The sequence below is a fragment of the Urocitellus parryii genome, chromosome 16, assembly GCF_045843805.1.
Source record: "Urocitellus parryii isolate mUroPar1 chromosome 16, mUroPar1.hap1, whole genome shotgun sequence".
Taxonomy (NCBI): domain Eukaryota; kingdom Metazoa; phylum Chordata; class Mammalia; order Rodentia; family Sciuridae; genus Urocitellus; species Urocitellus parryii.
Genome location: NC_135546.1, coordinates 9,774,074 through 9,801,362, shown reverse-complemented (window position 1 = coordinate 9,801,362; position 27,289 = coordinate 9,774,074). Strand labels below are relative to the sequence as shown.

At 46.0% G+C, this 27,289-nt stretch overlaps 1 protein-coding gene across 1 annotated transcript in view; it reads right to left on the bottom strand.

The window, feature by feature from the left end:
- Positions 1 to 460: 460 nt before the first annotated feature.
- Positions 461 to 27,289, bottom strand: part of Itpr1 (inositol 1,4,5-trisphosphate receptor type 1) — a 307,500-nt gene continuing 280,671 nt past the window's right edge. Inside the window, exons 59-61 of the mRNA XM_077793448.1 lie at positions 25,240 to 25,400; positions 9,520 to 9,681; positions 461 to 1,774 (exon numbers count right to left, since the gene is read on the bottom strand). Of these exons, the coding sequence (XP_077649574.1) occupies positions 1,688 to 1,774; positions 9,520 to 9,681; positions 25,240 to 25,400 (410 nt within the window). The 3' untranslated portion in view covers positions 461 to 1,687. The remainder of the gene's footprint in view (positions 1,775 to 9,519; positions 9,682 to 25,239; positions 25,401 to 27,289) is intronic.

Sequence of the window (27,289 nt, the reverse complement as noted above, 5' to 3'; positions counted from 1 at the left end):
ACACCCACAGGATAGTAATAAAAAAACTATGAATAAATTACAGAAAGATCAGTGTGTGGGGGGGAGGGCAGTGCTTGGGACAGCCTTAGAGCAAATTATATTCCATGCTTTTGTGATCATGACAAATGTATCCCAATATTATAAAGAATTTTTTAAAATGAAAAAAAAAAAAAAAAAACATGGGAAAAGCCTCTGAGACAGAACATGCCTGATTTGTCAAGAGTATCAGGGTACCCATGACAGTCAGACTGGCAGTCAGCATTCTAGATGAAAAAAGGAATAGTGTATCAGATACTCCCCAATACTTGTTCCAGTGGTTCTCAGTTACTGTCATTTTTTTTAAACATCCAGCTCAGCATTTTTGAATCATTTTGATAACCAAACCAGCTGGGGTTGAAGTTGGTCCTAAAGAAAGTAACTCACAAAGAAACGCCCAATGAAAGCCACCAGTTACTTCATATGATTCTGCATCATTTATTAAATACTTTCATATATGCATTTACAAACTTGACTCATTTCAGAACTCTGCTTTCAATACATTTTTTAAAACATTTTTGCAGAGAGATTCTTTAGTAAAATGAGACTCATGTACAAAACTAGGCAACAGGTATAAAAGTTTCCTTTCATACTTTCCATCCATCCCAAAAAGAAATCATGTGACACAGAAAGAAAATCACAACGTGGCTCTTCCAGAAGAATAACATGTCAAGTGTTCAACTCTGGGTTCTAAGGGGCTAGTTCCCATTTCACCTTCATGTGGCTGTATATACTTTTAATTATTTTAGCTACAAGGGCATGTTGGTTTGGATGAAGGAAAAACCGTTTGGACTAATACTCTAGAAACCATCCAGTCCTCGTTTCTCTATCCCGTGACATCCAAACTCACCCAGGAGATGACGATGATTCCCAACGTTGTGTAAAAAGTTCCCTTTAAAAACATCATTCCTCACAAGCTACAGTAGTGAGCATCTACTGTGGCCTCTGATTTAAAGAAAGAGTTTAATAAGTGATCAATTTAGAAGCTTAAAGTATTCTTGAAACTAAAGTTGCGTTTCTTAAAATGAACGCCAGCTGAACAGCTGATAGACATGGAGCGTTGTCAGGCACGGATGCCACTAGCTATGACAAACAGCTTCACCGTAGGATAATTACATGGTACAAAATGCCCAGGGGCCTGAAACTCACTAGTAATATAATTTTGGCAGCAGCATCATTTGATATTTAACCATTTATTACATAGTATTAACACACCAGCTTCAAAGATGTGCACTCCCTGTAGGACACTGGGGAGTTACAGACTTATTGTGATTGCGTAATTCATATTGCACAGTTTTATAAAAAACATAAATACTGGCTATTCTAGTTTTAAATAAAAAATACATGTCATATGCTTTTAAATCTATAATCTGGTTCAAGTGCAAATCAGGTGCTTTCTTTAGTCCTTCCAAAAAAGGCATTTTTAATATTTTTGGCACAAATGAAATGTCATCATGCCGTTCAACAAATCTAATTACAATACATATATATCCAAACCTTTAGAGTAGCAATCATATACATACAGTATAAAACTGAGTTATTTACAAATATACTAAGCATAAATGTCACTTAGTGGGTGAATCAGAACTAATTAGCCATACCCACGCTAATAATAATTAAAAAAGGTCAATATAGTTCCTCTCTCATTTGCTTATGCTGGTTGCTGTGGGTTGACATTCATGTGAGGCGGATGTCCTAGAAGACCAATTCTTTGTTTCTGCTTCCTTTGTTCTGTCATCTGGAAAGTTAAAAAGTTTCATCATTAGACCCAGACACTTCCTGTACGTCAAATCATATTCTGAACCATAGATTTACCTCTGTGGTTACGGTTTGTACTGAAACCCACTTTCTACAAATAGTGTACTGTCACCGTATCAAACACACACAGCTTCAAAAAGGGAATCTTCCGAGGCAGAGTGGGGAATTCTGTGACCTCGTCATGCAATGGTTACAGTCACAGGTACAGCTTGCTCCTTGTTTCACAACAAGGGAAAAGCATAGGATTCTTGATTGTTTCCCAAACCCATTTCCAAATGACTGAAGGACTCTTTGGAAAATGGTGGCTCTGTACGACAGTGACAACACGCCATACGACCCAGAAAAGCAGCAAGGTCAGAATCCCAGGGTTGAGAGAGAATAAGTCCACGCTCTTCGCTGGGTTCCTCTCCCCAGTGATGCTTGTGAGGTTGGTTAGAGGGGGTAAAAAAAAAAAAAAAAGTGACAGTCATCTGGGAAGATGAGAAATGTCCTCACAGCTCCCTGAGATCCAGAATAACCAAATACTGTCCAAAAGGCCCTGGCCACCAACAGCTGCTGAGTGTAACTGAAGGCCAGGAGAGACCACTTCCTAAGCCAGGCTCCAATGAAAAAAGGCTTGCGCAACCCAAAGCAAAAAGGGAGGGTTCCACTCTGAAGTGCTCCTGAGGATGGGGCACAGTCTCGGGAATAGATAGGGTATACTTAATCTTCTGCATTCTGATCTTTTTCCTTGACCCAGTTGGTGCTAGCTCTGGTTTTGAGACTATAGATTTAAAAGGCTCTAGGAGGGCTGGGGATGTGGCTCAAGCAGTAGAGCGCTCGCCTGGCATGTGCGCAGCGCTGGGTTCGATCCTTAGCACCACATACAAATAAAGATGTTGTGTCCGCCGAAAACTAAAAAATATTAAAAAAATTCTGTCTTTAATATGTATTTCCTAGAGCCTTTTTTTTTTTTTAAATTGTTGTATGCAAGTGGCTTAAGGTCCTACTCCAAGCTTTCTGGTTTCCTAAAACTGGACAGGAGTAAAAAGAGCATAGGGGCTTTGGAACCAGAACTGTTTTTTTTTTTTTTTTTTTTTCCACATTTCCAGGTCATTTCTATCTCATAGGAAGATGGAGGCAGATAACCTAGGATAAGTGAGGTGTGTGGTGCCCACCTGTAACCTCAGCTACTTGGAAGGCTGAGGCAGGAAGATTGCAAGTTGGAGGCCAGCCACAAAACCTGAGTGAGGTCATAAGCAACTTAGTGAGACCCTGTCTCAAAAATAAGTCGGTCTTTGTCATTTTTCAGTCTTAGGGGTTGAACCCAGGTGTGCCTTGCCACTGAGCTACATCTCCAGCCCTTTTTGTTTTATTTGGAGACAGGGTCTTGGTAAGTTGCTACAAATGGCCTGGAATTTGGGATCCTCCTGCCTCGGCCTCCCAAGTCAATGGAATTACAGGCATGGCCACCATGCCTGGCTTAAATCTTAGTTTTTAGTTGAACTGATTTTTGGTACAAAATATCCTAGCTTCAGTGTGAAATGGTTATTTTCTTTTTCTTTTTTAGAACATCAGTTATCCTCTCAAGTAATTATTTTTAGGCTCCTGTGGAAATGCTTTCTCTCCTGGTAAATCTTATCTAAATTATAATAGACTTTTCCAAAAGGAAGCTTTCAATAGAAGCTTTTTGTTGGGTACTGAATGAGGATGTTTCAGATGCCTCTAAAGTTTCCTTGGGTGAGTGACAACTCTTGAAGAGAAGTGTCACCCACTATACTACATTCACTGGTTCTGCTAGGTTAAGGACAGCTTTGCGTGCACAAGGAATACTATTCCCTATTGAATTCAAAAACCAGCCATTCAATCCTTTCACTGCCTGATCCCTCAGACATTTAGCTCGGAGTCCCTCCCTGCCAACTATGCCCTAGACAGGTAATCCTGAGAGGGAATCCAATAACCCTTAAGTGGATAATCCCAAGCATTCAGATGGATTTAGTAAGCCTGATAGGCTCATCCCCTACGAAAAATACTTTTCTGAAATTTCTATTTAAAGCTGCTGAGCTCTTTTAATTCAAAGCTGGGTATTAAAACTTCTTCTGTCATTTTTCTTTCCATAATTATTGGTACTAGAGATAACCTTTCTTTTATGTATACATATTTACCTCCCGGTTGTTAAATCGGTGCTCCTTGACTCCTCAATTACTTGGTCATTCTTTCTCTTAAATTTACAGCCTCTAAAACACTATGGAGTCTTAAGTTGCTGGCCTGAGGTCCTGCTCAAGCTTTCTAGGTTTGCCCAAGTCATCACATCTGCCAACCCCTAATGCTCCCCACTGATAGAGGTTAATGGCCAATTCTTAAGTAATTCTAACGGGTCATTACAAATACCACATACATATCTATCCAAGATTGTTGTGTTGCCCTAAAAAAGAAAACTGTGGCTCATACTGAAGTTCAAGAGCAATCCCAGAGGCTTTGTTAGAACATAGATCAAAGGGCGTGCAGAGTCGGATGTAGTAGGTCTAAGGTGGGGCCCATGAATTTGCATTTCTAACAAATTCCCAAGGGACAAAGACGCCACTGGCCTGGAATATGTTCTGAGAACCATTGTTCTAGAACAGCTTTTCATTAATAATTTTCAAAATCAGCCACAATCACTTTGGGTACATTTTCCTATACTTGAATAAGTTGAAAGAGTCCAGTATTTGGTGGTATATATAGTCTTTTTCTCATCTAAAAGGTGGCATGGGAGGAAATTCTTGATAGCTAGTGTATACAGCAAGCACACACAATGTCTAATCCTGTTTTGATCCATCTCATTAGCTTTTTAGATAAGTGACAATAGCATTGACTTAAATGCCATCTTAAGTGATAGAAGGAAGTGGGCCAACACTGCTGACCATCCAGGTTTGCCCAGCCCAGTCCTTCACGGTTCACTTAGCTTCTGGCTGTTATTTTCTCAATTCTGCCTATTCACACACATGCTATATGTATCTATAGATCTTACTATAACAGCATTCTGATCTGTTACCTATATCAGAGCAAATAGTTGATCCTCTGCCTAACGTCACAGGGTTCTCTCTCTGGACATCTGAAACAAAGCTATCCATTAACATTCACATCTAAAGTAACCACAGTTGAGATTTTAACATCAAAACATATTTAGAAAAGTCCCACTTATAATACAGGTACACTCATCAGAGTTCCCACGTAGTTGAGAATGCGCAGTGGAAGCAATGCTGACCTTAGTATCTATACAAATATATAAACTAGATTAGAATTCTTTATTCCCCCTTTTCATTCCAGTCTAAACCAGAAGCAAAGAATACTGTAGCTGTACAAGTCAGATGCAAGCACACATAGGTTGAGGGCACAAATGAGCACAGCATCTTGGTAGCAAAGGCTGGCACAGGAGGAAGGTTCGCCCATGACACTAAAACACCAGTCTGCTTTATAACTTTTTTTTTGTACTGGGGATTGAGCCAGGGTGCTTAACCACTGAGCCACATCCCCAGTCCTTTTATATATATATATATATATTTTTAGAGACAGGGTCTTTGTGAGTTGTGTAAGCCTCACTAAGTTGCTGAGACTGGCTTTGAACTTTCAATCCTCCTGAGTTGCTGGGGTTACAAGTGTGCACCACCATGCCTGGCTCTGTAACAGATCTTTAGAGTGTTTGAAGAGCTGCTTTCAAGTTACAATAGGGTCCTTATTTCAATCATTCTAAACAGGAGATATTGTCAGAGTTGCTTTTTACAGTCCTGAAAAATTATGCTCAGAAATGATGTGCCTGAAAAACTGAGACAGTGAACTGAAGCGTTTCTTGAATACAAATATTGATTCAATAGAACTGTGTGGATGATGGCGTTCAGAATCTGGGAGTGGCTGCCTAGCACTGTCTGCTCCTCTCCCTACCCTGGGCTAGGTCGTAGGCATCTCCCTGTTGCCTCATTCCCAGAGCGATCTGTGCAGACCTCTGGTGTACACTGCTTAGGTTTAAGCATAATTCATGCTGAACTTCCTTGTCTCCCAATTTAGACTGTTGGCTCTGGAAGGCAGAGGCTAGACCTCTCATCTTTGTGTCCCTGTACCTGATCACTCTGTGGTTTGCAATGTTGGTTGAGGAAGTGATGTGGATTAACCAGAACATTCTGCCATTCCTGAGCATGCCATGCATTGTCATGCTTTTGCTCATGCCAGTTCTTTTCCTGGGAAGCCCCTTACTGCGTTTCTCTGCCAGCTCAGAAGCCACCTGCTTAAGGCTGTGGAAGCTGAACTCTTCCCTTTCAGCCTCACTGTGGACCAGGGACCTGCTTCTCACACCACACAATACTCTGAGACATCTACTTCTCCATCTCGCTCGCTAATTATGGGACCCGAGAGGGCAGACGTTGTTTTAGTCCTCTTTTATGATCCCAGCATAATATAAGGAACATGAATGCATTCAGTAAGGTCTGTTCAATCCTCCATTCCACAACTTGGGACCATATTCTCTAATCTTTTTTAAAAAAATTATTATTCCTTAAGCAGTTAATGTTGGTAAGATAACCTTTTTGCATGAAAAATGCCAAATGCTGTAACATGCTAACATGATCCAGATTTCCAAGCACTTCTTATATTCCTAGCAACGATGGGTGACTGTCCTATGGGAAGCCAGACGCATTTTCTAGAAAGTTAACCCTTTGCTCAATATAGGCTCTTTTGCATTATGAAGGAAACATGCAAAAAAGAAATATTAAGGTCTTACATTAGTTCTCCTCCTTGGAATAAGGATGTAAGAGAATCACATTTAGTATTCAGAATCTCTTGGGAGGGGAAACTTGAAGATGAGATGCATCATTAATACTTACTTAGCATAACAGAAAAAGGACCAACCACCTGTGGACTAATATTCTATAGGAGCAGTTTCTCCCCCAGTTGGTCATTTAAGACAACCACCACCAAAGAGGTCAGGGACAGTAAGGATTAAAACCAGAGCCAGCCACATTGAAACCACCCTTGTCCCATTACGCTGGTTTTGGGCTCAGAAGATCTACAAAATATCTAAGTGATGAAGCAGCTTCTGTTTTCCCACATTTTTCTCAGTGAATGGTGTTCTTTCATGGTTGTTTTAGAAAATATCTATTAGAGTTTCTTGTTCGTTAATCATTCCTGGGGCTTAATTCTAAAATTTTCCCTTTTGAGGGCAAGAATTCTCACAATTATTTCAGATCCAGGAGCTCTCCAACATATCTGTGTGATTTCTTTTTAAATGCAAAATGGTTTAAGAAATTTTGATTGTTATAACAACATTAAAATTCAAATCTATTCAACATGCAAATGCACTAAAGGTTTGTTAGAAATCATATAATTGAAAGAAAACACTGACTGGTTCATTTTGAAGGAAGCAAGTGCCCTCCCTGCAGAAGCTATGCTGAATTTTTCTGCAATTCTGGGCACCTTAGAACTTAAGCAGAGCAATCCTGTGAAAAGTGCTGAAGAATGTGTTACTGATTCTTCATGTTTCTTTGTAGCTTTTGCTATCTTCTAAGAAAAAAATAGTTCAATCTCGATCTTTCTCAGGGAGGGGCATGCTTTCAACTTTAAAACCAAAAATTGAAAAAGCACTGGGATTAAGCAGTATAAGACCATTCTAGTTCTAACATCTATATTTAGTCAAATCTTAAGTTTAATAGGAATGATTCTACGTTGTATTTAAAAAATGCCAAGTCTCTACCCGTTTCAGGGGTGTAAAATAAATGCAACCCCCATTCCACCAATGGGCAGGATGCAACTTGTGAAACATTACGCCTCTTTAAAAAAAAAATTAAATTTAAACAGTGAACAAGAAAATGGAGTACAGCAACAAAACAAACACATACACAACACAAAAACAAGCCCACGCTGGGGGGTCAGGAGCTCCCACCCTGGCAGTGTCCCCTAAAGTTGCATAAGTTTCCTAAGAGCCTCCTGTGTTCCTGGGGTGAAATGACTTGGCTCAACTCTTGCAACATGCTCACTGGTGTGCAAAGCAGGCACAGAAGCGTCTCCCGAGTCGTCCTCGGTGCAGCAGCTTCTCATCACCCAAAGGACTGGGGGAGGCTGGAGGGAAGGGCTTGCTTGGTTTTACCACAGCAAACCCCAAAATATAGCAGTTTTGTATGATAAATTTTAAGAGACTCTCTAGTAAACTGGAAACATCTAGTTCCTCATATTAAGATATGAGCCCTTGAAGAGCATCCAGGTGTGACAATGAGAATTAGTCATGAATGAGCAAGAACAAACCTGGGCTGCCGTCGGACTTAGGAGCCAGGATATCCCTATAGCTGTAGTTCTGGTGCTACACGCATCTAGCACAGATGATGCGTGTCACCAGACTTTCTGGTGAGCCAGTTCCTTCATTGGTCTGTCCTAGATCAGTGTGAGCTTCTTTGGGAACCTAATTTAAAACATCTGATAAAATTGAATTTCTTGAAGCCACAACTATCTCCAGAGGGAAAGGATGAGAACTCCAGCTTGGGAGGGTCTTTAAGAAATTGCCCTGGGGACTGGCAAGGACAGAGGCAGCTGCAGCATCACATGTCAGTTCAGTCTTGCCAAGATTTGTCAAATGTTGCACAGCAGGGCGAACAGTTAATAAACAAAGTAATCTAGTTAGATCTTGATTAGTCTTCAGGTATTACTCATTTTAGGATGCCACCAAGCTCAGGGATGTAGGCAGCCTTCATCAATAAGGTCTGCTTTCTTTATTCGTCTTTTTAAAATTTATATCTGAATACATACGAAAAAAAAGAACTTGAGGCCAGCTGGCATTTGGGGGGCTTAGTTGGGAATAATTTAGTTTCAAAAGGAATAAACTTAAAGCAGGATTATTAATTAGGCTCTGTGCACTATCTCGAAGAGTTGGTGGTAGATGAAGCCTTCGCCAGTTATGTACTCAATCACCTGGGGGTGCATCCTGCAACTTACCTCCGGGGCCAAGTTGCCTGGACCAAATTCATCTAGTCTACAGAGAAAGCTTTCAGAAACTTAAACAAAATGCTGAACTGTACCTGTCTGTACATGATTATCCCTGTCAGCTACAGAAATGCAAGATCAGTCTGCTAAGGAGCAGGGCACAGGCCATCCTATAACTAGGTAATCACCTGGTGACAGAGTGTTCAACTTAAGGGGTTATACAGGGTTTGGTTTAAATCTGCTCCCCTTACCTTAAAAGGTAAAGCATTTATCATAGGAGCAGGAAGGGCAGTGTGGACTCCCACCCTCTGGGAGACCTGAGATTATGTCTCTGTCACTTTCTATCACGAACCTGGCAGCCACTTCATAAGCATTTGGCAAACGAATGAACCCAAACAGGCTTTTCCATGACTATAGTTTATCCCAGGATGCCGAATTTACATCTCTTCGATGAAGATTTGAGAAATCTGAGGGCTAAGTAGCCAAACAAGAAAGAGCTTTTCATTCTATGTCTCCGCAAAGAGAATTAGGCATTTTTTTTTCTTGTCCAGTACTTGGGTAAAGTAGTTTGCATTTTGACTTTTTTTTTTTTTTTTTTTTTCATATTAAAACCATGTCCTTAGCAGCACTGAAAGCAGTATGGCCTTATCTTTTGATTGGTGCCGGGTCTGTCCTCTCCTGCCCAGTCCCCTGCCTTTCAGGCTAAGTACTTTTAACATGGTAACATGACGACTGCAGCACTGTCCCTGCAGTCCCATTTCAGGGGCATGTGTGTGTTGGGAAGTCGGGGTTTCCCTCCTTTACCTGGTCCTTTAATTCTGACAGCTGTCCAGAGAGATTAGTGACAAGCTTCATGGTGGATTCCAGCTTCTCCTGCAGGTTCCTCAGCTCATTCTGTTCTCCTTCGGAATCGCTGCTGACCAAGGACATGGCTCTCATCCTGGGGAACCAGTCAAGGTTTCTTTCCTATAATCCACATGAAGGAAAAAGAAAGAGTGGGAGTTAGTAGAGGGTCAGAAAGGCCGCCATACCATGCCGTTTGGACTACGGGGCGTCTCTATGTGATCTGTCCCTTGTGAAACAAATGTGGTATTATGCTTTTTAACTATTCAGTAATGATCTTTTAAAGAGAACATAATGGACCTCTTAATTCTTAGAAAAGGAAGTTGTTTTAACATTTAACTGGGGAGGGGGGAAGGTTTCCAAATTAGAGTCCTCATCTGCAACTCTGAATACTGCTGCGGGGGCTCTGGTCTTTTCACAGGATAAGGCTGGTGATGAGTTCTGTTTTAAATTGTGGTAAAATGTGCACAGCACACTTTAGCCATTTTTGAAATTTCGAAGTGGTATGAAGTACATTCACACCACTGTGCAAGTATCACCACAACATTTTTTTTTCTTTTTTTGTGGTACCAGGGATTGAACCAGGAGTGCTCTACCACTGAGTTATAATCTAGTCCTTTTTATTTTGAAGCAGGGTGTTGCTAAATTGGTGAGGCTGGCCTCCACCTTGCCATCCTCCTGCTTCAGCCTCTGGAATTGCTGGGGTTGCAGATATGCACCACTGTACCTGGAAACCAGAACATTTTTCAATCTTCCCAACTGAAATCCCAAACCACTGATGGCAGCCTCCATTTTATAATCTGAACTTGCCTACTCTAGGTAGCTCATACTATGCTGCATATTCTTAAAACTTTTAAAATTTTATTTATTTACGTAGTACTGAGGATTAAACCCAGGGTCTCTCACATGCTAGGCTGCATATTTTAAGAGCCCACGGGTTCTGGCATTTCAACAGAATAGTGCAATATAATGTGCCTGGTAAGGGGATCGTTGAAGAGGCTGAAAACAAGGCCTGGGGGGCTCCCCAATCATTTTCCCAGTTTCAGAGCTTATGGACACCACCCTACTGGTTTCCTGTTCTTCCCATGCTGAAAAGCTTAATGGGAGCTGTCCACTGTAGGAGGCAGACTGACCGTTCAGCCTCCTTCCCCGAGGGCACAGTGTTTCTCACTGCTGGTTAGCAGGATGGGTTTCCTCTCTTCTGGCCTCACTTCCTCCCACCATATACGCCTTCTCCTTCACAGCTTTCTTCATACCTAGGCTCTATTCAGAGAGGCAGGTATGAGCAAAAGAGCAGCTCAATCAGCCAGAGGAAGAAAGCTGACTCATTCCAGATGTATCTGGTGTCCTCCTCACCTGGCCCATTTTGGTCTTGGCAGGCTAAGTTTAATAGACTTTCCAGAAGTAATCATGCTTCTACCTCCCCAAACACGCACAATGAACATGTTATCTCTGCTTTGTGTACACCAGGGGTCAGGAACTTTTTTTAATATAATGAGAATGTTGACAGTCAATGTTCCTGGCTTTGTGGACAACATGGTCTCTGTTACAACTACTCTGTATTGTAGTCCCCATACAACCACAGACCATATATAAGTGGATGGTGCCACTGTGTTCGGTCTGCTGGACAGAGTTTGCCAACCTCTGTTATACACAGAAGGCTTCAACTGGGTGTGGTGGTGCATGTCTATGATCTCAGCAACTAGGGAGGCTGAGGCAGGAGGCGCTCAAGGTTAGCCTGTTCAACTTAGCAAGACTCAGTCTCAAAATAAAAAATAGAAAGGACTGGAGATGTGGCTCAGAGGTTAAGCATTTCTGGGTTAAATCCCCAGTACCCCTCCCCGCCCAAAAAAGGTAAAATCCATAAGGCATATCTAAATATTATGAATCAAGTGAAATGGTTAAACTGTGTCATGACCTAAGGCAACCTCACAGGGTAGAAACCATATAAGAACTAGTTGGAAAATGTCACAACAGGCGCAGCACATCTACTTTAGGGTGTTCACTCAAGACATCAGGAGAGTCTCACAGGCAGGAACTCACTAGCCCACCTGCATCATGAGGGCTGGGGCCACCTTTGGGAAGACACAACACTCTGCCCTGGTTTGTGGAAGGATGGAGCAACACTGTGTCCTGTGTGCACCCTTGATAAGACATGTGAAAACAGCACGTTGGAGTTGCCTGCAGTGACTGCAGGAGAGGAAAGAGATGATCTCTGCCTTCCCAGACTTTGAGATAAGCGCTTCATTCACAAGTGCCTTCACGTACCCCTCTGTTCATTTCCCACCACAGAGTAACAGGCAAAAGATCATTTCACAAAATAACATTTTTTAAGCTACCATCTTACAAACATTAGTGTTTCTCCACTGGTAATCAGTTTCCCCGGTGTGGCCATCACTAATTAGATTCACTGCCCCAGTGTCCACCCTTCAGATCTGATAGCCCCATTTTCCCACCAAGGAAACAGCCCACATTCAATATTGGTACAACTTGGAGGAATGGAGCTACCTTCTCAGAAGAGCTCCCTCCCCCTGGGCCAGTTGTGGAGTGGGGATGGGGAGCACCCACCTGAAGGAGCCAGGAGCCCAACCCAGGCATCAGAGGTCCTGGACACCCCAGTGAATGCTACTAATTCCAGAGGAGGAGACAAAAGTCTCACTTGCCTTGTCAAAGGGGGGTACCCATAGTTAGGCCATCAACTGGGATGTGACAAAATGTACTGCCAGGAGAGAACTTAAGAGATCACCAGTCCCACCACTGTACGTAAAGATGCGGAAATCCGAGGCTCTGAAAGAGTAGTTTGTCAGGGGTTGGGGAGGGTAGGGGTAGGTGGCAGCAAGAAGCCAATGGCTATTTTTCAAAGCAGATTCTGAAAATTATCTAGTGCTTAGAAATCATAGACTGCTCCAACTGAGTATTTTTTTTTTTAGGTGGGGGTCAGATATTTGATAGTTATATGAATTCGAATAAGAAGTATAAACACTGGAAAGTATTTTTTTAAAAATACTTGTGGCAAACTCAACAAGCGCTTCAGGAGCCCTCATTGCTCTATGCTGAGGATACAGCAGAGAGCAGTAGGAAGCCAGTCTGGCACCCTGGACCCTCTAGAAAGGAACAGACAAGAAGGCAGCCTCAACACATCAGAGAGGGCAGGAAGAGGTCCAGTCACTCTGCCTGACACCTGTGGCTGCCATTTCAGGGAACAGCCAGGACTTTAGCTGACTGAGCATGGAGGTGCAAGTGAATCCGACCTCTCCTGGGTGCATTTGCTTAGCAAACCCTCTAGAAAAATATAAAGTGAAGATTTCCAGAGTCCACATGAATGACATCTTCAAAAGTCTCTGGAAGATCCGTGCACAATTCTGCACACAGCGAAAGCTCAGGAAGTAACGTCTCCTCCTTATTCTAATGACAAGTGACCAGACAATGACAGATGAAAATGAGAATTGTTCTGTGGCAGATTCCTACCTGCTTTCACAGTGTATGTGGTTCCCTGGCCCCAGGAAGAACTTTAGAAAGGTGTTTAAACAAATTGGTGCAAAGTGCACAGACTTCCTCCATTTAAGAGCTGTTTAGGGAACTTGCACAATTTCTTTGCCCAGCCCAGGCCTAAGAGCATGAGGAAGTACAGATGGGAAAGACGGGGTCTCTGTCCTGAAAACGTCTGAGTCGAAGGAGCTCCCTAGCTGAACCACCTAGCTGGCACCAAGGCCTGAGTGCCTACAGGTGTTCTGGGGGTGAGGTGGGGACCCTGGCATGAGGATGACTGCCACTCACCTCATTGTTGAAGCAGAGGCTCTCAGATCCTGTGATTTTTTAATTTTTTTTACTTGATTTGTGCTTTTGTCCGTAGGATACCTATAATCCTGGGGCATGAAGGCACTGCCCAAGAAGACATAAGCACACGCAGAAAAAACACATCTTTCTAGAGTGTCCATTTTACTTGATGGCAGATGATTGAACATATTTTTATATCCAATTCAAAAAATGCCTTGCAACTGAATCAAACTTCAAAAATCCAACCCTTCACAGGGAGGCTGTGCTTGCTGGGAACCACATATGAGGGATAACCCTCTCTTCCATTTCCCAGCATACCTTCAATGCAAAGGTAGGAAAGGAGTTTCCTGGTCTAGTTATTTACCAGCCCTCTGCTTCAGGCTCCTCTCCAAGGCCACCTTATGAAAAGCTGGGTGGGTGAGACCCCTCCAATATCCCAGTCTGCACAAAACAAACTCAAACTGCAGGGAATGGTACGCCCTGGACAGCACACACAGAAGTGGGTAGATCCCGGATGTTGCCACTATTTTTTATAGATATCTATATCTTTTTAGTTGTAGTTGGACACAATACCTTTCTTTTATTGTGTGGTGCTGAAGATCGAACTCGGGGCCTCCCAAGTGCTAGGCAAGAGCTCTACCTCTGAGCCACAACCCTAGCATTTTAATTAAACAAATATCCCGGGCTGTTGAGTCAAATCTCAAATTATCAAACAGTAGCCAAATTAATTAGCGATTCTAGCCAAGCTGTCCTCTCCCTTTCCAGCTGGTTTTGCCTCCTGCTCAGGAGGAGAAACTCCACTGGCCTGACCCACCTGAGTACAGGGAATCCAAATCCCCCAATGAAAATGTTTAGACTCTCCTAGTGCCTCCCACAGGAGCAGAGACAAAGCCCGAATCCAGGGACTTCCTCTTTAGCTAAGACTTTCAACATGGTGAGCTTGTGTGCTCCGTCATTCCAGGGAGGCCTGTCACCCACAGCTCTCCAGCCAGCCGGTGTCCCAAGGTCCAGGATGTTTGCACAATCCCACGTCTCACTGTTCTGGCTTCTACTGCCTTTTTGGAAAGTGCCGTTCAACAAACTCCCTCTGTTTACACAGGGATTCACCTTGGGGCCAGTGCGTGTGGCTGCAGGGCTGGGAGAGGGTCTGTGGGTGGCATGCGTCTCTGCTCCCCTCCCTCTCCTCACTGCTGGCATCTCACATGCCAGTGTGATGCAGCCCTGTCTGCACGGACCTCCTGGTCCAACCAGGGCAGTTCCTGTCACTGCTTCCTCTGTCAGAGCAGACAGACTAACTGAAGCCACAGCCGGAAGCAGGCTGACCACAAGCGCTGGGTTCTGGTTACTTCTTTTCTAGGTAAAGTTGGAAAAGTCCCTGCAAAGGCACACCCTGAAGTTTAGGACGTGGGGGCGGCACTGACCAGCCTCTCGAAACCTCCTTGACTGGAAGGAGGGAGGAGGAGGCTGGATTGTAAGAGGCAAACACTCTGTTTGCCATTCTGAGAAGTTTTTTGTTTTTCCCCCTTTCCAGGCTCAACTGAGAGGCTATTCTAAGAAAGACTCCTGAGAATCCCTCACCTCCGTAGACCAACTCTGCCAGGTGGAGAAGCCTACCAACTGGACAGGGGAACACTAATGGTTGTACGCTTTGTTCTTCTCTAGCCAGATGAGAGAATGAGGTGTTTTGGGTGGGGTGGGGGCTTGATGATGATAGGGTCATGGAAGGAAGATGGTTTCTAGGAAAAGGGAGAAGTTGCTTCTTTACTCCTGAGAAGCCCCTCTGGGAAGATTCTAGAGGAAAGACTGTCTTTTCAACGGAGGTGGCAGCTGCGTTTCTGCCTACCTTACAAACAGGAAGAGGGATAGGAATGACTGGGGAGGGGGGTGGAAATAGGTTCAGTCTCCCCACTCAGAGGATCCCTGGGGGGGGCAGCTGAAGTCAGGGCTGAACTTCACAAAGACAGGACACAGAACACTTGGTACATTTTAAGCCCCTTTGGTGAGTTAGGATTGTTATTTCCACTGAAATAATTACCAGTTAGAGCTCATTTTTCTAAGATCACAGTAAAAGAAAAAGCCACAATCTACCACTCTCGGTAACAAACTAGGGTTGATCTCTATGCTCAATGAATAAAATTAATCCATGAAAAAATAGATCCCAGCTCTGGGCACATCAAGATAGTGGGGGGCGACTAGGTGGAGCATGGAGGCCTTTTCAGCACACTGTAACTATTCTGTGTGATGCCCTGATGGTGGGTACATGTCATCACACATTTGTAGCCTGTGTATCACCAAGAGCGAGACCGAATGAAAACTCTAGATTTGCAGTGAGCTGTAATCCCAGAGACTGCAGGGGCTGGGGCAGGAGGATTGCAAGTTGGAACTTCGGTCTCAAAAAAAGACTAGGGGTGTAGCTCACTGGTTGAACGCCCCTAGATTCAATCATCAGTACCAAAACAGTAAATAAAACAGTGCAGAATTCCGGCCTAGCAATGTGTATACCACAGGGATATGAAATGTTAATAATCAGGGGATGGGGGGAGTAGAAAGAGAAGGAGGCATATGGGAAATGTGTACTTCCTTCTCCATCCTTCTGTTATTCTGAAAGTCTATTAAGAAAGGTTTCACACCTGGGGATTTGTTGTCTACCCGCAAATTCAGGTACCAGAAAGATAGGGATACTATCTGTCACACAGTCCCTATATTTCTACAGCAGCCTGTGACAGGATAAGGATTAGTGCCTGAAATTTCTAGAAGCCAAGTGGAGTCTGAGGTGTGGTTCTTCCAAGTGTGTACCAGAGAGTTAAAGGGTCAGCTCATTTAGCTCCTGGGTTTTTGGTTTTGTTTTTTGAAAGCGATCACCAGCTACTGCACTGAGATCACAGGGCTGTGTCCCATAACCTGGAAAGCACTGTGCAAAGGCGTTAATCAATAATGTCCCCAGCCCATGGTCACAAAGCCAGCATCGAGGGAGCACTGCACTCCAGGTATGAACTCGAGTTTCAATGCTTCTCTTCTGTGCAGCTTCTGTCTCTGGACTTTCAGAGACACTGATTTCTCTTTTACTAACTAAGCCCCAGAAAGGCTGTCCAGGGTGCTCACAAGGTGAGGTATCAGTACAGTTCTGTTTTGAGCTCTGAGTGACATTACCAAAACAGGCCATGTTATATAATCTTCAGCTAGGCACTAATGACCAATTACCCTTCCCAGACTGGGTTAATAGCTGTTCTTGGACGACAGAGAGTAACAAAGAGGAGCTCCTGCCAGCAGGGAGAGCCACACCCACTTCTGATGAAATCCCCAGAAGACCCAGCTGCAAAATCATTCTTTGAAGTCATTCTGGGGCCACAGGTGCACTATCCCCTAGGCAGTGAAAAGGCAGGGCTCACCACCTTGCGTGGCACAGCTGGGTCCTAGGCACCTGGGGCTGCCATGTGAGGAAACCAGAACTCACAGAGGAGGACAGAAAGGTGGAGGGCAGGGCTAGCCCGTTGGAGATGCCTAACAACAACCAGGCTGACTTGCCCCTCCCCAGTCAGCGTCCCAGCTGGCCCTGGAGATTCCATTTGTGCAACTCCCCGGCCTTCTCAATTAACTAAGAAACTTACCAGAACATTCTCAGTGGTGAGATGGGGGATTTTAGCAATCTTCATTGGTTTTCTCAAATTCTTTTCTGGTTTCCATTAGTTTCTAATCTTGCTCTTATTAATTTGGTATAAAATACAGTTTTTAAGCCCACCTAGACAGCTTTCCGAAGTTCTTTGCTCTTATTTCAGGGGAACGCACTTAGGTTTATCTTTGAAGGTACACAAAGATAAGCAGTCACGAGCCTCATATCAAGCTGTTCCACATGACAGAGCCTTGCATCTGATGGGTTCATAGATGGGACAGCTCAGGACTACAATGGTTTTACTCAAGGTCAGCCCTGCTGGACACACTGAGAAACAAGTGCTAGGCAGGTGTGATCTTGATCACCGTCCACAGGACTTCATAAGGAATCAAAGCAGCTGTCTGCTGCCCTGAGAGTGGTTTGCCAAGTAAGGCCATGCTGTCTCCTAAGGGTGACAGAGATCATCCTCCAGGGACCATTTCTCCAAATCCCCCATTTCCTAATCCCCCCTGTGCATTCTGACCACAGTATTTACCAGGTCACCCAGGTCTACCTTCTCCTCCTGGATACCTTGTTCCAGTTACAAACCCTGAGGCCTGTGCTGCCCTCTGTGGTATTTCAGGAACTCCTGACTCAACTTTGAAAGTTGCATCATGGAATTTCAGAGCTCAAATGGGGACTACAGCCTCTTTGGTTCAACTTCCTCACTGGACCCATGGAAGCACGAAGGTCTATGTAAGGTGAAAGCTCAAGTCTGTCTGTCCTTCTCACGTTCCCGGGGGGCATGCTAGGAGGCTTCATTTCAGAGAGATTCAGAATTCTGTAAAAATTCTATGTACTTGATAAAGACAGTGAAATCCAGAACATTTTCCCAGATGAAGTATTTTTATGGATGCAAACCTCTCAGTAGCAGAGGACCCTGCGGTCTAGCTCTGTCAAAGTCAATTTTAGAATAAAAAGGAAATGTAGGCAGTAAAAGTAGTTAGGATGCCTGGAATCTAAGGGGCCAGTGGGACAACTCCGAGTTTGCAGTAGAGGAAGCCTCAAGGTATGGAGGCAAAAAAAAAAGGCATTTTGAGAGTTATCAAACCTGCCAAGTTGAGGAAAGTGCGTGTTGTGTATGCATTTACAGACAGGTGTGGGAACCTGCGTTCCCACTCATATCCTTGGATGAAACAATCAATGGGGAGAAACCAATTCTTTTCTATTGCCAGACCTAACCCTTGCTGTGCACAGGCCCCTGACCAGTAACCTGGCCCTCTGTGCTCTGCCTTAATGCTTTGCGCTTCTGCTCCTGTCACGGTTACAAGCCGCATGTCAATGCCTGGGAGCTGGGGTCAGGTGCTAAGTGCTTCATGATAAAAAGAAAGGTATTCGGAGAGTGAGGCGACTGCATCCCCTCTGGACTAGAGGGTAGGACATGTTACGAGGCTGGGTGGGGACAGTTAAGCTCAGCAACCCCAGCTCAAGTGCAGAGGGTGGGGTGAGGGCCTGGCTGGTGGGGAGGCAGCTCCAAGGATGCTGACATGCTCTTTCCAGCCACAGTGAAGCGGATGCCAACTTGCTCTCCATTTCTCTCTTCTGTGATAGTCCTGCACTGCTGTGGTGTCAGCTAACTCCAGCAGGCATTCTGAGAATCATATTTAGAGAGCAGCACAGGGCGCCACACATGGCTCTCGGAGCCCAGATGACATTTCAACCAAGGCTCACGGCCTCCTAGGTTAGTAACGAAGCTGTTGATACAGCACTTGCCAACACCCAGATCCACAGCCCCAGAACTAAACCCCCACCCCCCCCCAGCATCCTCACTAGAATTCTCGAATAAAAGTCCAAACCCCTTATTGTCATCTGCATGAAGCAAAGTTGTCAGCGTCACGTTACCAACTGCCATGACCTGCCTGCCTGACAAAGCACAGAGGAGGTGCCACCCGGGGCATGGGAACGTCTAGAGAGTGAGGCCACATGGCCTGCAGGGCTCGCCCTCATCTCCCATCTGGCAGGGACCCCGATTTCTAATTTCCTTGAACTGAGACCCCTCAGGATGGCGATGCCAAGTTTCATGTTCCCTTCCTGACAGTGGCCACCACTTTCGCCAACCTTTCCCTCTGACATCCAGGGCCCCACTCCCATCTCATCACGATCCATGAACTCTGAGTCTCTTTTCCCCCCTGTGGGTCACCTGGACTACCCCTCTCGGCAAAGCCATGTCCCCACCATGCATAGTGCCAGCCTGCAGATTTTTACAGCACCAGGCTCCCTCTCGGGTCAAGAAAGGGGCAAGACTTTGGCCAGTTCTGCTTTCAAACAGAAAGGAGTGTCATGTAGGTGCTCAGTTCCCATTTTGATCCCCTGCCCTTGTTAATGCACTGTCTTCTCATCAAACAGATAAACACGGTGCCAGGGCCAGCTGTCCCACTGCATCCTCACAGATGTTCAGCGGCACTTAATTTGCTAAAATAATTTAGTTGCTTGGAAAACTGACCCAGGAGATGTTTTGAGTCATAAAGACTCGCATATTGCTTTTCTCATGCCAACTGTGCCAGGCTTTAGGAAACTTTTTAGGAAAGTTCTTTTCTAGGAATGCTGGCTCCTTTCTGCCATGCCTGAGCACCCCACGACCTGAGAAAAGACAGAGTAGGGAACCCTCTGCCACTGTGAGAAAGAGTCGGCCCTGGGATTAAAGGCTGACCTGACCAGACGCTGCTTAGTGACTAGAAAGTCCTGCTCAAGGGGATGAGTCACCTGGGCGTGGAGCTCGTCTGGCTGTGGTTCTGGTGAGTCGCCTTTCCCTGGGACTCAGACACCACTCTGCCCTCCAGATCTGGCCACCAGAAGACACATATTCCCTGTCTCAAGATGAAGTGAGGCAGTGGAGCTTATGATAATTTAACCAGTCAAAATTCCCATATATTCTAAATCCATCTGTGGCAAGAGCCACACGCTCCCCTCCCCCCCCCCCACTCTGTCCTTCAACAACCCCTCTGGTGCTTGATTGAAGTGGTCGCCTGAGGAGCTGTGCAGGGGAGTGGCTCTGAGAATGAAACCAGTCCAACTAGAAGCTCTTGTGGAGTCAGCCAGCATCCCCAGGAGATCCTCTTTCACACCCTCCTCCCTCTCCCCACAGGGCCTTTTCCTGCCTCTTTAGAGGCTAATTCAGCCCCAACAGTCTGGGAGTTAGGCCAGACTGGGTCAGAAAAACCAGGTGCAGCCAGGCAACCAATGCCACAGGCTGTTGACACACAGGGCCCTGTGTGCAGGTATAGGGGTGGTCCCGCCTGCAGGCACTCGGGGATGTATGGGTCTGCACACCCCAGGACTTGAGTTCTGACTCCAGCTCTGATCCAGCCGAGTGGCCCTAGAGAAAGAAGCTGCCCAGCCAACCTTCTGGAACTTGAAGTTCCCATCTGAAAAGTGGCCGTACTGCCACCTGCTACATCAAGGGGAGGATTACACAAGATCTTACATTATCTATTTTGCACATGAAGATTAAAGATAACCTGTTAGTGGGCTGGGGACATTGTGCAGTGGTAGATCCCAGGATGTACTAGGTGCTTGGTCCCCAGCGCAGCAAAATACAAAAACAAAACCCTATCATCTGTTGTTATCCAATCAGCCCTAGCAGTAGCAAAGCAGAGCCGGCTCTCCCAGCAGCCGCAGGGTTCCCAGCCACTCATGGCGTGGTGGCTTCTCCCCAGTGGTCTTACTGCCCTTATTCGTGGTGATTGAACATGCCCTCCTGGACAGCAGTGGCCACAGCAGCCCAAGATACCAGCAAAGGAACAATACTCTGTCTCTAATGCAATTCCCCCAGAAACATGAATAAGACGTGTTACTGAGGGAGGAATCCCAAGATAAAGAAGTGAAATCGACAGAAGTCTCCTTTTTCACTCAGTTTGCTTTTCTTTAAATTATCCTCTAAAAGCCAAGTGGGTAGTCTTCCAGCATCTGACTTAGTAGGAATAAGGGACTGCTCCCTCTTTCCTGGGAATCATGTTCTTTTTTCCTATAAAACTGCCATTTGTGCAGAATTTCAACACTCTTGGGCAAAGTGCTCATAACGAATTTCTCATCCAATAGCACGGCCTTCCCAATGACCATCTGCAGATTGGCCAGCACAAATTCTGTTCTACTGGCACAAAAGGTGCTAAAATAATAGGAAAAAGGGGGTGTGTCACCTAAATAATCATGAACGTTTATTTATTAAGATAAAGCACCACCCAAACTCTACAATAGCATCAAAATCCACCTTCCCCTGTGGAAAGGGAACTTGGCAGTCTTCTCTTTCTCTGGCCGGCCAAGGGTTGTGTGAGGTCACTCCACAGGCCCTCTCCTCCTGAGTGGTGCTGTAAGAAACAGTGGAGGAGCCTGAGCCGGCCTGGCCTTGGAATCACAGCAGCACCTGCCATCAGGTGCTTAAGTCAAGGGACAAGTCTACCAGTGAACCAGGTGGCACCTCACAGCACACCCCAAGAACCTGAGACCACTTCTCCAATCAAGTGCAGCTCAGATGCCCAGCAGGGAAAGCATGAGGAGACCACCAGACACAAGGACAGAATCCGAAGGTATCCTTCTTGGGGTCCAAGAGGAAAGTGACATTGGCAACCATGCCCTGCCTCACAGTTCAGGGACAGTTAGAGGAAGACATGGGTTTTCATGGGAGCAGGTTCTGAGAGACAGATGCCCATTCTGATCTCTGTGAGCAACAGCTAATCAAGGTGTCTCACACAGTCCTGGAACTACAGGAAACGAAGCTTCCGGTACCTCTTCTGTCACCCACGGCCCTCTGCTTCCATGATCTGAGGCCTCCCTCCATGAGTGCCCACCACCCACCAGGTTCTGATGGTTCATCTCACTGCCACCCTCAACAGATGTGGAGAGATCAACCTTGATTTACAGACGGGAAGCTCAGGTCAGTACTGTCCCCTGACTGGCCCAAGTTTGCATGGCTAAGGACCAGCAGGACTGAAAAAAAGCTTGGACCTCCTGCCTCCAGTCCAGTCCCTGGGGAGGGAGAAGTTGGTCATGTCCATCAGTCTGGCCCTGGTTTGGTCAGGGACATTCCCATCTTCAATCAAACACAAGAGGAGATGATGGGAAGAAGACAACATTCCATCTCCTGTTAATTTCTGAGTAGCTACCACAAAGTTCTTAACTAAGACACAGGTCCTCCTTTCCCTCCCTGCAGGGATGGCATGAAATACCCTCTTTCCAGCTCTACCGAGCAGCAATCCTGCCCCTGACTAGGAGTTACTGAGGGTGACCCATGTGACCTGGCCAGCCTGTCTGTTTTGATACAGCCAGACAGTGAGCAAAGGAGGAGGTGCACCTTGGGACCTGGGTCTAGGCTGGAGGGGCAACGCTCAGGACACTGCCGTCCTCTCCTCCCCTTCCATCCGTGGTTAGTCATCAGTTATGCCCCTAGAGCCACCCTGGGTTTCCCAGAACTCATCTCAACACAGCACTCTAGGCAGATTCTACCAGCTGGATGAAACCTATCTGCCAATCCTGATGCCACTGTCTGCAAGGGGCTGTTCTGAGGGCACTGGGACCTCCCACGCAGTGACTGCCCCAGGCCCTGGCGGCTGGCCTCTGGCAGAACTGAACTTCCCTGCCTCTCACATTAGGCAAAGGGTGGCTTTCCTGAGGGCCACATACTCCAAAAGGACCTGTCTTAAAGATTTGTTTTGGGACACGAGGCCAGCAGAAGGGTGGCACCCCCCCTTTTCTTTCCTCTGCCCTCAGTGATGGTGAGCTGTCCCTTCTCTCTGATCCAGGAGGCACTCCTGGCAGGCTTGAGGGTGGCTCTAGGAATAGATCACTTGATTTTTTTTTTTTTTTCTTCCCAGGACCAGTGCAGAGCAGGCACACTTCCTCAGAGAGAGGCTCCTGGGGACTTTAGGGTGTGACTGAGTCGGGTCCACCAGGGGGCAGGCAGCCTGCTCCACTGCAGCTCTGAGGGCCCCAGGACTCCCGACCCTGCCAAACAATTCAACGGAGCACCTTAGTTCCTACCTTCATTTGTCTAATGCCCTTTTGGATTCATGTGGCATCAAGATCAGACACCACTGAAATCAGTGCTGCCCTGAGCGGCACTTCCTGTCGGCTGGTGGTTCCAATACTGACTGTGCCATCGCTTAGCGCACAAAACACCTGGCTGCTCAGCAGCTTTGACATTCACACATAAGAATTCTTTGATGCCACAGATCCTGAGGCTTTCTGACAGGACGTCTCATACAATCAAAGAATGGTGCTGGCAGAGCAGTGCTCCCAAGACCTGGAGCCTCAGAGCATCCCGTGCAGAAGGCTCTGATGGCGGGTGGCAGGCAGGGTCACCCTGGCTCTTAATCCTCATCAAGTGACTGCTCACAAGACTCATTTAAGTCTGCACAATTGAGACAGAAGCCCACAAGGGCACGAGAGTTTCCTGTGACCGTAAAGTAAGGTGATTAACAGAAAACATCAGTACTGGTCCTGGAGAGATTTTTTTTTTTCCCTTCGGCAGCAGGGACTGAACCTGGGGTGCTCTACCACTGAGCCACAACCTCAGCCCCTTTAGAGATGGGGTCTTGATAAGTTGTTTAGGGCCTCACTATCTTGCTGAGTCTGGCCTTGAACTGCACCACCCTACCCAGCGGCAGAGAGATTTTTAAAACGGGGCACATTCAGACACTGAGAGAGAAGGTGACAGAGTAAGGAGAAACAAGAGTGGCTTTTCCATGCAGGTGCACAGATTGGTGTTGGGCTGAGGACATGGTTTGATTTGCCAGTGTCACCAAGTAGAGGAGGAAAAAGCACCTGAGGGCGTCTCAGAGAAAGTCTCCTATGGAGGTGGCACAAGCTCCCCTCCACAGTCCCAACATCCCGACACACCCTCCGGCTGCCTCCCACAACACGGACCTCAAGTGTCTTCTCTGAATCCTGGCTCAGGACCTTTGGGGCAGTTAACACTCAAGTCACCTACCCACTGCCGGGCTTTCATGTGCAAAAGGAGACACCATACCCTTGTCCTCGTACGTTTCTCTCCCCTTCCTTCTCTTGGTTCCTCCTCTTTTTCAAGTCATCTTTGCTGTGAACCCTCATCCATTTCTCCTCAACCCCAAATTCTCCTGCTCCTCGCTGCCCACTTAGGGTCATCTTAATAACTGAATACGACGCAGGAAGTAAAAGAACCAGGCACTTGGAAGCAGGCTGGATGCAGGCACATGACGAGGTATGCTTCCCTACACCATCCAGGCTGGACCAGGACCCGTCCTGCCTCTTCTGTGGGCTTCAGAGCCCCCCAGGGAGGTGGATGGAAATGGCCAAGCCCTGGCACTGACTGCCTAGTCACAACTGGAGTTTTAGTGAGATCACAGGTGATTCATACGTATACGAAACAAGGAACTGGACCCTGAGGACCTCAAGGGTACAGACAGCACAGGACTCCTACATTGTGGACACCCCCAAAAAGCCCTCCAGAACCTGGGGGTTCCAGCCATACTACCAAGTGATTGCTGCCTGCACCACACACACCAGTGGTGCTCACAACCCCCGAGCTGCATGCCACATTGTGACAAGACAAGCTTCACAGTACATCGTACATGAGCAGCTCAGTTCCGGGTGGTTCGCTAGTCCTTGGGATAGGAAGGAAGGCAGTAGGACGCCAGTCCCTCCCCCACCCCCGCAACTGAGAGAGCGAGTGCACAGATCCCTGACTTCACATCTCTGCCGCCTCACGTCACCACACACCCCTGCACATTGTAATGACTTTGGAAAGCACAGGACTGAAAGCACAGCTGGCCTGGGACCCCCACAGCACGCATCTGGTGCTACCACCGAGCTCTGTGGGCGAGAGCTCTCAAGCCCTGCAGCAGCCTGCCCTCTTCCTGGGATGCAGTGGCCCATGTCCCATCAGCAAGAAGATCGAGTGGGGAGGCAGATTACACCAGCCTGTGTCCCTGCCTGCTGAAGAACAGCGCTGAGCCCACACTGGCCAACTGTGCCCCACTGCACCGAGTGAGCGTTTTGCTTTTACGATGTCTCGGGGAAGCCAGGTCTTATGGAGGGGCGGGGCACTACCAAGAGGAGGGCCGCCTTAACAGAGATGGAGAGTTGGGCCAGGCCCCAGCCCTAGCCCCACAGAAAAGGTCCTGTGCTGACGTCTCTGAGCCTCAGCGTCTCCTCCCTGGATGTGGGCTGAGAGCCACCTTCTGGGAGAGCACTCGGCCTCCACGGTGAGAAGGGCTCAGTCAACAGCTATATGAGCCACTGCTGCACAGCTCACCCTCGGGCTGCCTCCCATGTGGCTGGCTTACCTTGATCATCTCTGCCACGTAGCTCTCGGGCCCAGTGTACTCGGTGGAGTCCTTCACCTTGACCAGCACGATGAAGCACAGATAGTGCCACATGTTGTGCTCTTCCTTGATGTGCTCCTCAAAGGTGACCGTCTTGTTGTCAAACTTGTCTCTCTCCAGGCCTAGAAGAGACACAGGAAAACCCATTGAGCAATTTTGAAAAATCCATCGTCTCATGCCAACCTTTACAACACATTCACTTTATGATGGGAAAACACAGGCGGTGAGGTCTGACGCAGCTGGGCGTGAATCCCACCTCTGATGCTCAATCTCTTCAATGGGCCTTGACTGCTTTGTCAGCAAAGGGGAAGAAGACTGCCATCTAGGTTCCAGGGGTGTTCAGGGTTGAATGAGAACGTGTGAAGTGCTCCTGCCTGCACAGGCAACCAGGTAAATACCAAGGTACAGACACGTTACAAGATTTTGGAGGTCAGGGACCTTGACACATGCCTGTAATCCCAGTGATTCAGGAGGCTAAAGATCACAAGTTCAAGACCAACCTCAGCAAGAAATAAAAGGACTGGGGAGGTGGCTCAGTGGTAGAGCACTGAGATGTTCATTCCCCAGCACCAAAACAAAAACCCCAAATATACCAAGAATAAGAAAATTATCCTTCTGTCACCATTGTGATAACAGATTCAGACAGGAATCATCAGCGATGCCAAAACTAGTGGTTGAAAGTTTCCTTTAAGAAATAAGAGGATATTTACTAGTGTCAAAGTATCTCCCCATAAAGATAAGCTTCATAGTGGAGAGAACTTGGCAGTTACCATGTTAACCAGGTGATCAAAGTGAACAACACCAGCTATGAGACGAGCCCGTGTCATATGTTCCTGGTATGACACGCTGACAAGAACACATCTCTGATATTCCTGTAAAAAAATGTATAATCTTGACTCTACCATCAGGAAACACTAGAGAGACCCAAATCAAAAAATGCCAAAGGAGGCACAAGAAAACAGGGCGACCACATGCTACACATGACCTGGGTCTTAGAAGGGTGAAATTCGAAGAGGGTCTACAGATTAGATGATAGTTTTAAATCTGTTTTGATTTCCCTATTTTGGTAATTATATTGTAGATAGGAGAATGTTCTAGTTGTTAGGAAATATGTAACAGACATTTGGGAATAAGAGGACATGTGTCAACCACAGACACATGGTTCAGAAAAATAGTGTGTGTGAAGCAAATGAGAAACAAGATCTGGAGGATCTGGGTGAAGAGTATTTAGAAATTCTTTGTTATGGAAGAGTCATAAGACTAGTGCAAATTATGTCAAAAAGAAAAGTTTTAAAAAAGTTTTAAGTGGGGGCAAAAAACAAGAACTAAAAAAATTCTTTCAAAAAGAAATTTAAATCTTTAAAGGGGAAATACTCATTTGGTTTTTTTTTTTGTTTGTTTGTTTTTAGTGTCCCTACCAGGGAACAATATACGTATTTTATAACTATATTATGAATAATCCTGCAGTGATTACTCAGTTCCTATGTTTATAGGATTAGTTTTCATTTGCATATATTTTCCTGTTGTTATACTGAAAATGATTTTTTTCAGTAGCCAAAGCCCTCTGTGTGCACAGCTTGCTACCTGGCCTCAGATGCCTAAGCCAGGGTCTGTGCTAGGTGCTCACCTGAGCGCTCTCCTACCCTCAGTAATGCAAGCTGCACCCATATCACGGACAAGGAGAACAGGCTCAGAGCAGCTCAGTGATTGCACCATGCTTCATGCTGGTGAGTGGCAGATGTTTAATCAGAGTCTAGGTCTGGGGCCCGAGCCCTGAACTCTTCCACACACAGTCTGATTCCAACAGCAGTGAAGATGTCTGCGGGCTGGAGGGGACACAGGATCTCCCTTCTAGTTCACTATGATGGGAAGCTCAGGCAGCCCGACCCTAAAAGACCCTGAGATGCTTTTATTTAAATAATGTGCAGTCAGGTTTCTGCTTCCCAGAACTTCATTCCTAAAGATAAAGGAGCAATGGCTGCATAGAATTTGTAGGCACTCTGAATACTTC